The sequence below is a fragment of the Phaenicophaeus curvirostris genome, chromosome 20, assembly GCF_032191515.1.
Source record: "Phaenicophaeus curvirostris isolate KB17595 chromosome 20, BPBGC_Pcur_1.0, whole genome shotgun sequence".
In the NCBI taxonomy this organism is placed as follows: Eukaryota; Metazoa; Chordata; class Aves; order Cuculiformes; family Cuculidae; genus Phaenicophaeus; species Phaenicophaeus curvirostris.
The window spans coordinates 13,248,559-13,259,946 of record NC_091411.1 but is presented as its reverse complement, the minus strand read 5'-3'; the positions used below and the strand labels follow the sequence as shown (position 1 = coordinate 13,259,946).

The window sequence follows — 11,388 nt, the reverse complement described above, 5'->3', positions numbered from 1 at the left end:
TCGCCGGGCTGGGGGGTATCGCGCTGCCACCTGAGGTGAGGCCGCGGGGCTCGGGGGGCCGCGCTCGCGCCGAGGAGGGCGGCCGGGGCCCGCGCGGAGCCGTGACGGGGAGCGGCGCCGCCGCGGCGGGTCTAACGTCCGCTCGGTGAAGGTAACGAGTCCATATAGAAAAGAAGGCGGTGGTGAATCCCGCCCGGATCCCTCGGTTCTTCGCGTGTGGGAGCTCCTGCGTGTTAAATTCAGCCGGGTTTCTAACGGATGGAATTAGAGCCTCCGGGGAAGATAAATAGTTGTGGCTTTTTAGCCTTTTGTCTGGTGTTTATCTTGTTAATCGCTTGTCCGAGTTTATTGTAGGAACTTGAGATGCCGCAGAATAGCATAAATGCATATAAATTACGTTGTTTGGGAGGCAGTGTTTCTAACCTTCGATTCCACAGTTAATTCTTTACATTGGAAATAAACTGAACACATGGGAAAAAAACCCAGGACATTTTTTTTTTAAAAAAAAAAAGCGTTTAGGTCAATGCAGTGCAAACACGTCAAAACTGATACCAGAACAGTACAATCTGCAGTCTTTACTCAAATAGAAGTATGGCTAACGTACCCTTCAGAACAGCTTTTCAGGTACCTGTCTTCGTTAAAAAAAAAAATAGTTACCTGCTTTGTGTTTAAAATAGTTCAGGACAAAGGTGTGAATAAGTTCTGTCTGCAACTAGCTTATCAGTCTGCTTAAATGCTTTGGTTTCTCCCCCTTTTCAGTATAATCTGTAAGTAAACTGTAAGACAGTGCTTATTTGTTGTAATAGCCTTAAAACTTAAACTAACCCTTACCTTATTGAATTCAGAATTTGAAAGTGTTAACCTGGAGCAAGAAAGATGTTAACATTCATCATAACTGCTAACATTCACTGGCTCCATAGAATTCACTTATTGGTCAGATGTGGGACAAATGAGAGTTCAAAGTGCGCGCAAATGCTTAGTCTTAACCTAATGAATATTTTAAAATGCGTTTGGTCACTTCAGTCTACACATTAATGTGCCATTTGGAATACTGATGTACCAGTAATAAAGATGTGATGCTTACCTTGTTTTCTGAACAGAACTAATACAGTATTTTGATGTATCACAGGTAAATTTTTCCATAACCTTATGGAGAAAAAGGACTTTGAAGCATGGCTTGATAACATTTCTATTACATTTCTTTCTCTGACGGACTTGCAGAAAAATGAAACTCTGGATCACCTGATTAGCTTGAGTGGAGCAGTCCAGCTCAGGCACCTCTCCAATAATCTAGAGATTCTCCTCAAGAGGGACTTCCTCAAACTTCTTCCATTGGAACTTAGTTTTTATCTGTTAAAATGGCTTGATCCTCAGACCTTACTCACATGTTGCCTCGTCTCTAAGCAGTGGAATAAGGTTATAAGTGCCTGTACAGAGGTGTGGCAGACCGCATGTAAGAATTTGGGTTGGCAAATAGATGACTCTGTTCAGGATCCTCAACACTGGAAGAAGGTTTACCTAAAGGCTATTTTAAGGATGAAGCAACTGAAGGACCACGAAGCCTTTGAGACATCCTCTTTAATTGGACACAGTGCCAGAGTATATGCACTTTACTATAAAGATGGACTTCTGTGTACAGGTAGGAAGGATGGACGACTTGGAGTCTTGCAATTCTTTGTTTTCTCCCCCTCCCTCCCATATGATTAATGACAATTTGCCTTTCCTTGACCAGACAGATTATTTTTATAGTGCTAACACGGTTTATCATGATTCAGAATTACTTTTATTTTCAATTTCTGAAACACCTGGCACACTAATAAACTTGTTAGTCACTCCAATAGGAAAACAAGGAGACCGAGTTCTTTGTTGGTTAAAAAAACCCCAGTAACAACCCCAGTAACAGTAGGTATCATGCTTCAGATTAGTAAGCCCACTTGAGAAGTACAGATATATTAGTTACCTTCTTATTGGGTAAATTCCAGTTAAAGGGGCCTTGTTTGGGCTGTGTGATCACTGCAGTCTCCCAGGTTGTGGCAGGAAAAGTCTGTTGCCATCCTTGAAACGAAACAATTTCTCTCATACATCCTGTAAACACTTTCAGGTCTCAGCACAAGTGCTTGTATGAAGACCTGTGAACTAGATTTTACCTTGCTACTAGTCTGACTTGCACATTGTAATGATAATTTCAGCTTCCTCTTTGAAGACCGTGGACTTAAAGATTTCAGTTTAAACTTAAAAATACAGCCAGAACAAATATGAAACCTTAAGCTTCCCATGAACCAAGCTCTCATGTGAAAGAATAGTAACAAAGCTGCACTGAGCTGCTGTAGAGTAAGTTGGGAATACCGGCAAAGTACTCCTGCATTGGTTGGTTATGTTAAGATGGTTTCTAGAAACCAGCAATTAGTTTCTAGCCAGTCTTTCACTTCCCTGCTCAGCAGGGAATGTAAATACACACGAAGAAGCATTGCTAAAACTTTCTGAGAAGTGTCATGTTTTACCACCAGGAGAAACAACAGGTGAACGAGCCCAGGGTTTTATTCTACTGTCCAAAGCCAGCCAGAGGGGAAGGAAACTGACAGGTGATAGGGCCAGGTATTTATCCTCCGTCTTTTGAGATTTGGTGGCCTCCTTTCCTACCTGATACAAACCAAAGCTTGCAGTATAGTCAGTGGCTCTACAAACCAGAGGGTGCTGTGTCCTGTACAACTTCTATGCATCTGTCTCAGCAGACACTGTCAATCAGAGGCAGAGCTGGAATCCATGAAAGGTGCTGAAATCATATGAGAAAACTGAAAGGCCAGACGTCTAGTAGCTTAATTAACAGGAAAACAAGAGGCTTTGCTGTAGTACTGAGACTTAAAACTACGGTGTATTCCCCACTGAAGCAGCTTGAAATACTGCTTAATGAGAAGAAGTTCAACAAGGTGAAATGCAAAGCTCTGCACCTGAGGAGGAACAACTCCAAGGCATCAGTATATGCTGGGGGCCACCCAGCTGGAAAGCAACTTGTCAAAAAAGGACATGGGCGTCCTGGTGGACACCAGGTTGCACATGAGCCAGCAAAATGCTCTTGCTGCAAAGAAGGCTAAAGGTATCCTGGGTTGCTTTAGGAGGAATGTTGCCAGTACGTTGAGGGAGGTGCTCCTTCCCCTCCACTAAGCCCTGGCAAGGCCACACTTCCAAGTGCTGTGTCCAGTTCTAGGCTCCTGAGTACAAGCAAGATATGGAGTTACTAGAGAGTCCAACAAAGGGCTGTGAAGATGATGAAGGGACTAGAGAATCTCTCATATGAAGAAAGGCTGAGAGCTGGGACCTATCCTAAAGAAGAGAAGATCTCAAGGAGGTTCTTAACAATGTATTTGAATACCTGAAGTGAGAGTGCAAAGAAGATGGAGCCAGTCTCTTTTCAGCCGTGCCCAGTGATGGGACAAGAGGCAGTGGACACAAACTGAAACACAGGAGGTTCCCTTTAAAACATTTTTTTTACTGTGAGAGTGATTGAGCATAGGTTGCCCAGGAAGATTGTGGAATGTCCATCCTTGGACATATTCAAAAGCCACCTGGTCATGGTTCTGGGCAACCGGCTTTAGGTGGCCCTGCTTGAGTAGTGGGGTTGGAAGAGTTGACCTCTAGAGGTCCCCTCCAAGCGTAATCATACTGTGATTTCATTAAACTATTATATTTAAGAAAAACATGGAAGACGAGTATTGGATTTAAGTGTTATTTAGTGTGCTTCCAATTATCCTGTTCTTTTTTATTCTAGGATCAGATGACTTGTCTGCAAAACTGTGGGATGTAAGCACAGGTCAGTGCATATACGGTATCCAGACACACACTTGTGCTGCAGTGAAGTTTGATGAACAAAAACTCGTAACAGGATCTTTCGATAACACAGTAGCCTGTTGGGAATGGAGCTCTGGGGCAAAGACACAGCATTTTAGAGGACATACTGGTGCAGGTATGTTGAACTTGATAATTTACCACTTAAATAGCATAAATCATGATGTATGTTACTCTTTCCATGATGCTTTTTTTTTTTTATCCCAGCTTTTGGGGTGGGGAAGTGGCCAGAACAGATTTAGATCTGTCTGCCCTTGAATAATGCCAAGGCTTAGCCATGTAGTGTTGTGCAGTTGCATGGAAATAATTCTAAATGCCAGGATTATTCAGTACTTTCAACTTTACCAAAAAGATGCAAACCCTAGGCAGCAGGGAGCACATGGCAACAGAATTTCTTTATATCCCAGACTGGAGATGGGCTTAGAGCAAAGAGCACAATAGGATCTGGGAATCTGCATGTGCATTTCCCTTATAATTTAACTTCTTGGTCTCCTACTGCAAAATGTCGTCAGTTCAGCTGTTCCCCTGCGAATAATGAGATGTATCAAATATACTGATCCTGCTGGAATTTACTTACTAGAGCTCCAAAAATAGGAACTAGCATTTTGCCATAATCCAACCATAAAGGAACCACAGATGTACATGCTCTTAATTTGGACAAAAGTCAGTAATTTTGCAGTGTAATCCAGAGCAACAATTCACATTTTTCAAGAAAAACAGTTAAAGCTGTAGCAACATATGATTTTAGAGGCTGTATGACCCAGTTAGCGTCTCGCCAAAAGACCTCTGCAGAGGCTGGTATTCCTTATTCAGTACCCTCTTTGCTTGTAGTTTTTAGTGTGGATTACAATGATGAACTTGATGTTCTGGTCAGTGGTTCTGCAGACTTCACTGTGAAAGTATGGGCCTTATCAACAGGAACGTGCCTGAATACCCTTACTGGACACACAGAATGGGTCACTAAGGTGGGAATCTTGTTTTTTAATTAAGCTTGCAAAAAACTTACTTACAATAAGTTTGTGACATGTTCTGAATTTCTATTTCCTAATCTTAATCCTGCACCTAGGTGGAGAATCTGAAGAACATGAGGAAATACTCAAAAATAACATTTCAGCAGAAAAATACTAAAGCCATAATTCAACCTTTCAGACTACTGAAGATACTTTATTTCAAAGCAGCTGGAATAATATTAGGAATCAATGTTTGATTCAGAACTACCTTAAAAATTAAGTAGGAAAAACTAATGATTTTGATAACCAAAATCTGACTCTGAAAAAGTGTCCTGAAGTCAAGAAACAGTATTTTTCTTCAAAGTATTTCAGAACTTGGAAGGTGAGGGGTGAAGTACAGATGTTCTAGATGTACTAGAAGTGAAGTACATATGTTTGCTTATTAACACAGTAAGTTGTCACTAGTAGGAACAAGAAAAGCGTAAACTTTAGTTTCCTTTCAGTTGCTGTAAATACTTGTATTGCCTTTATACAAGAGGTTGTCAGTGAAGTGAAAAATGCAAATGAAAGTTTGGTTTTTAACAGCATCGACCTGAATCATTATGTCCTTCAATTACAGGTAGTTTTACAGAAGTGCAAAGTCAAATCTCTTATGCATAGTCCTGGGGATTACATTCTTCTAAGTGCAGATAAGTATGAAATCAAGGTATGTACCATATAGCATTTTAGTACTCAGGGAAATTAAATGCTTAAGCGCATCACTGAAGTTTACAAATAAGACAGTATTTTCTCCCATATTCCTTGCTTGTAAAGTTGCATATAAGACATGCCACACTTCAGCAGCTAACTTTTCAATGCCTTCCTTCATGTTTAGCTTTACATGATAGCTCTATATGAATGGTAATGCAAAAAGTGCATGCTTCCGGTGCATGCCTAGTGTGTTATCTTGATAGTCCAACTACCCAACTGCAAGTACTGCTACTGTTGGGTACTTCGGTGTTGGAGAGTGCTGTAAATAGTTTGTGGCCGTGGAAATGCTTCATAACTGAAACATCACTACATTTGCTCAGGGACATGGTTTAGTGGTTGATAGGAATGCTTGGACTCAATGATCCTGGAGGTCTTTTCCAGCCTAGTGATTCTGTGATTTCTGTCCAATTGGATGGTTGATTTTTTTTGTTGTTGTTCTTTAAAGCACCTGTTTTCACTGGGATTTTTTAGGCCAGAAGCAACACATACTGCAACAATACTGTAAGACGAGTCACTTACAGAGTTGATGCTCTTACCTAAAGGAGATAAATACTTCTGAAAAAAACTCACACTTACCCAGTGCTTAAAGAGAGACTGTGAGGCTTGCTCTGCTTGTGTAATGGTTATAATGTGAATGTTTAATGGTCTTAAAACTGTGGTTTAATTGTAGATTTGGCCTATTGGAAGGGAAATAAACTGCAAGTGCTTAAAAACACTGTCTGTTTCTGAAGATCGCAGCATCTCCCTACAGCCCAGACTGCACTTCGATGGTAAATACATAGTGTGCAGTTCAGCACTAGGATTATACCAGTGGGACTTTGCCAGCTATGATGTTCTCAGGTACATCTTTCAGTTTAAGATTTAGTCTTCTTTAAAGAAATAAGAAGTAGAATATACTGCTTTTAATAACTTACTTTAGATGTAGGCCAAAATAATATTGACAAAATTCTGTAAACATCTTACCTTACACATATTGCCGGGTTTAATTCTAACTTACCATCTGTTAATGCAAGCCATTTGATTGCTGTTCTGGTGTCTGGCCACAGGTTAGTCCTTGTTCATGTTTTCCTTCTGTAAGCTGAAGGGTTTCAATATAGCCTTAAATCAGTCTGCAGTGTTGTAGTTGTGAATGTGAAACTGGTGACTAGAAGTTAATATTGCCATGGAGGCTGCTCTGCAGAGAGCCTGTCGACCATTTCTGGGGGTTCTTTGATTGGACAAGAAATTAAAAAGATTCTTTTTCCTTACAGAACTACCAATCTGTCACTCTCTGTAAGGCTGTGGAATGACAGTGAAATCTATCACACTGCAGTAAGGGATCAAACAGGATGGCATTCTGTTTCCATAAAAAGAATGAGGCTGTATCTGTTAGAAATGGTGGCATCAAAGATTGTAACTTACTAAAGAAGAAATTGTATCTTAGAACTGTTAGCATATTCTTAATTGAAATAGCCCAAATATTTGTAGGGTATCCATCGTAGGAAGATCTACTCCAAAATAAGTCCTTCTTACCAGTAAGAATAGCTTGAGTAATTTCACTTTTTAGTTTACTTTCCCATCTTTCAAATGAGAAAGATCTTCTCTTTCTGCTGAGAAAAAAATTTTGTCTCTCTACATTCTTGTGCCTTAGTTCTGTGTTTTATATAATGCTGTGATCAAATGCTCAGTCAGTTGTGGAAAACTTACTCTCTTCAATTTCTGTTCCACGTTTTAGGTAGTAAGGCAAAAATATCCTAAAGGTGTAGGGGAACTAACAAATACTTTGATTTCTCCCCAAGATGAAAATACTTATGCCAAGCATCAGTAAAACAGCATTCTGTTCAGGACCAGTCTTGAATGATTTATCTGCTGCTCTTACCACAAGAAGGCATTTCTGTGTTTTATTTCCAGCTTTTAAAAGAGTGGTCAGAAGAATAATAAAAGAGTTTACCTCTTAACTTAAAGATATTGAGGCATGAATTTTTCACAGAAAGGGTCATTGGGCACTGGAACAGGCTGCCGAGGGAGGTGGTTGAGTCACCTTCCCTGGAGGGGTTTAAGGCACAGGTGGACAAGGTGCTAAGGGGTAGGGTTTAGTGTTTGATAGGAATGGTTGGACTCGATGATCCACTGGGTCTCTTCTAACCTGGTTATTCTATGATTCTATGAAATCCTTATGGAACTTTACTGTAAAACAGAAGTACATTTGCTTTTTTGTGTATATCAGGAAAAAACACTTTTTTTTTTCTTGTGCTGTGCAGAATCCCCCTCAAACTGTAACCTTTACTTTTGTTCAGAAGGTTCTATACTGAATGCACAAAGCCAGAACTGAAACCACAGGCCTGACTGCAGCTAAGCATCCAGTTCCTTAATTTGAAAAAACTGCATCCAGTTCTTTCTACATCTTTTCATAATGATGAGTTTAGAGACTTACGTAAGGATTTGTTTTAAAAATGGAGGTTCATGACTACATCATGACAGAATTTCTAACAATGTTGTCTTGTCTTCTAGGGTTATCAAACCTCCTGACTTCTCAAATGTGTCTTTGCTGGGCTTTGGAGAGATATTTGCTCTACTATTTGATAACAGATACCTGTATATAATGGACTTGAGGACAGAAAAGCTGATAAGCCGCTGGCCTCTGCCCGAGTATAGAAAGTCGAAGAGGGGTTCAAGCTTTTTGGCTGGTGAAATGTCTTGGTTAAACGGACTAAATGGCCAAAATGATATGGGCTTGGTTTTTGCCACCAGTATGCCAGACCATAGTATCCATTTGGTGTTATGGAAAGAACATGGCTGAAAAGCTTACGTATGCAGAATCTTCAGGAATATATGGACTATCAGCAGTGTCCATAAAATGAGACTTTGCATGAACCAAAGTTGCACACCTAATGGTATCATCATGCAATGCACAATCATTTACTTTTATTTGGGCATTTGGGAATGGGTTGTTTTGGACATAATGCAATACAGCATGCTAACAGTATTCACCACAAAATTTTGTCTGTACTGAATGTTTAAGCATACCCATTTGGGCACTGAAGCATAGCTTGTAATGTTTAAACCATTCAAATCCACCATCAAGTCTGAAATGAAGTAGTGCTTGACCTGACTTCTGACCTATTTTTTGTTGTTGAAACAGAAGGTGAAGCCACTATTATAGAGTCACAGGCTTTTGTACACATAACAGCAAATACTGGTTACAGTGCATGGCTGCTTAACTCAAATAAGAAGACAGCAAACACTTCCTCTCTTCAAAATGTTTTTTTCCTTATGGTAGCTTTAAATACTTAACTTCTGAAACAGAAGAATCAAACAAGTCCTTTAACTAGGATCAGATGCTAACAATAATAATTTGTTCAAGTTTGGGAACATGTCACTATGACCCCACCTCAGCAGGAACGAGCTAACTTTTTGTCTATCTGGTGGAGCTTGCCATCGTAATTAACCTTAAAACACCTCTGAGAGTATTCATCGTATTTGCTGATGGTAGCTGAGAAGGGCCTGTTCAGTATTTTATAGTCTATATTTCCTATAGGTTGTGAGAACACGTAACTTTGTTCATGGGTAGGCAGAAATGTAATGGGAAGATTATCAATCCCTACAGCAAGAGTCAGTCTCTTAGATTAAATGATGTCTAGCAGCCATTCACTTTTTCCAAGAGTTGCAGTTAATATTATCATGCACTTAAAAGTAGTTGTTACATTTAGACTTGGAAGGCACAGGAAAATAACAGTGAGAATGCCATCTCTGGGAAAAATAATACCAAAAGTCTGGAGAAAAACATAGGAGTATGAAAAGGTATTTGGCTTTGATCAACATAGATCTGTTGTATATGCAAGTTAACTATTGAGTAGCAAATACCCAACCACATACTTTTGTGGTATTTGACATGTACTTAAAAGCTGTATCTATGACATCACATGCTTTAGAAATTAGGTTGGTTTCTCCTTCTCCCTTACAATAAAATCTCCCTTTATTGTCTAGGGTTTTTTTTTTTTCTACATGACTTGAAAATATGAGTTTTCACAAAGACTGGCTCATGTCCTTGAAAAGACAAAACCACCTGGTATTGCTGCTGTTTGTTAGTATGAAGGTTTTTTTCCACCCCACTATCTAATTCCCTGCTTAGTCCTGAACAAAGGCAAAGGTTCCTAAATGTATGCAGTATGAATTACACGAATGGATAGGCAGTTTTAATATGCAAGAGTCCGTAGTTGAGTGGTGTGGTAGGAATTGCATGAGGTCCTGGTAGAGCAGCGTCTCTTGAATATGAGGCTCAAGTCTTAGAAGTACTTGGCTTTCCACCTTTATTCACATAAACTTACTTTGAAAATGTCTTTGTAGTCAAGGATTTTTAGCAATTGGAAGCCAAATTCACACGGCTCAATTCACACTGACTGGGGCACAAACGACCATCTCTGAGCTTTTGTAAATGAAGAACACATAGATGAAACAGAAAGCTTTCATTAACTTGTCTTGAAACCCGGTTCTCATCATTCCTAATTTGGGAGTAACTATACTGTGTATGATGTGTATGCACAGTAACTCGACTTAGAGTAGAGGAGCCATGCAATGATGGGGTGCCTAGTAAACATTGCATTAGCTTCAAAAGGTTACTCCACAGCAGGAGTTTATAGACAGCTACATGCCAGAAATGTCCTTGTACTCAAATCTGTGAAATACGGAGGTGATATCTGGACTGCAAGATGAGTGGAAAATGGGCTGGCCTGCCAGGCTCAAAGAGTGGTCATCAGTGATACAAAATCTAACTGGCAATCCATTAATAGAAGTGTTCTTCAGGGGCTAGAACTGGTTAACTATTAGTGACCTTTATGATGCAGAGTACACCTTTGGCAAGCCCGACAATACTGATTTGGAGGCGCAGGGGAAACACTCTCAACATGCAAAAAAACACAAATGCTGCTCTGAGGGTCCTCATGAAGCCAAACAAATGGGCTGACGGAAATCTCATGAAATTTAACCATTCTGCACCTGAGACTCAATCACCTCACACAACAGGCACATTGGAGCCAAATAGAGGGAAAGCAGCTCTACAGGAAAGGACATGCGAATGCTGTTGTGCACCAAATGGAACAGGATTCAGCAATATGCTCTTGTGATAAAGGCAGCCGAGCTATACTGAGCTCTACTAACAAGTACATAGCTAGGAGGTCAAGGGAAGGGATTCTTCACCTCTGTTCTGCACTTGAGGCAGCTGAGTTCTCGAGTACAAAACAGACGGATACACTGGAGCAACTCCCATGAAAGGCCCTACAGAGGGATAAAGTGAGTGGAGCGCATGTCTATGAAACTGAGAGCCCAGTTCAACCTTCCAGAGAGAACTCGGGGGGAAGGGAAGGTGGTGATGGGCACTGGTGGAGGGACCAGTACTGCCTCCAGCTGCAGAAAAGACAAAGTCAGACTCAGCATCATGCAGCAGGACATGGGCCAATGGTCACAAACTGCAAAAAGAAAAATTCCAACTAGGTCTTCTGTACGGTGAGGGTAGTTTAAGACTGGAACAGGCTGCCCAGAGAGATTGTGTCTGTTTTACTTAGACAAAGTCCTGAGCAAACCATGCTACCTTACCTTGCTTTGAGCAGGGAGATGGACTTTCAGATGCCCCTTCTAAACTACATTAATCTAAAATACTAAATGGACCTCCTGCCAAGCAAGACAGCACCACTGCAGCAGGCACCTTTGATGATAATACAGCTGCCAGTTTGTTGATACAGACTTTGGGAGATGCTGCTCCCACTGTGAAGCAAATACTGCAGTTTGTTAAACGCTATGAAGTGGTAGTTGAAAAGGGATTCTGACACAAGTATTTCATGAGTTGCAGAAAATTTTGAACAAACTGAGC

At 40.5% G+C, this 11,388-nt stretch overlaps 1 protein-coding gene across 3 annotated transcripts; it reads left to right on the top strand.

Annotated features, from left to right (window-relative positions):
- Positions 1-69: 69 nt before the first annotated feature.
- FBXW2 (F-box and WD repeat domain containing 2) lies at positions 70-9,506 on the top strand. Of its 3 annotated transcripts, none has more exons than XM_069873476.1 (7): positions 70-624; positions 1,222-1,639; positions 3,767-3,961; positions 4,675-4,808; positions 5,413-5,499; positions 6,214-6,383; positions 8,034-9,506. In XM_069873476.1, exons 1-7 carry the CDS (start codon positions 592-594, stop codon positions 8,320-8,322), a joined length of 1,326 nt encoding a protein of 441 aa, XP_069729577.1. In that variant the 5' UTR covers positions 70-591; the 3' UTR covers positions 8,323-9,506. The 3 variants fall into 3 exon arrangements, with proteins under 3 accessions (XP_069729577.1, XP_069729576.1, XP_069729578.1); XM_069873475.1 differs by having other exon boundaries at positions 1,130-1,639; XM_069873477.1 differs by lacking the exon at positions 70-624 and having other exon boundaries at positions 641-1,639; positions 6,214-6,313; positions 8,034-8,163.
- The last annotated feature ends 1,882 nt before the right edge of the window (positions 9,507-11,388 follow it).

Excerpts from the sequence above, each read along its gene's own strand:
- FBXW2 (XM_069873475.1), top strand. The coding sequence starts at position 1,150 with ATGGAGAAAAAGGACTTTGAAGCATGGCTTGATAACATTTCTATTACA. Across the intron at positions 3,962-4,674 it reads TAGAGGACATACTGGTGCAG|TTTTTAGTGTGGATTACAAT; the intron begins GTATGTTGAACT and ends CTTTGCTTGTAG. Across the intron at positions 4,809-5,412 it reads ACACAGAATGGGTCACTAAG|GTAGTTTTACAGAAGTGCAA; the intron begins GTGGGAATCTTG and ends CTTCAATTACAG.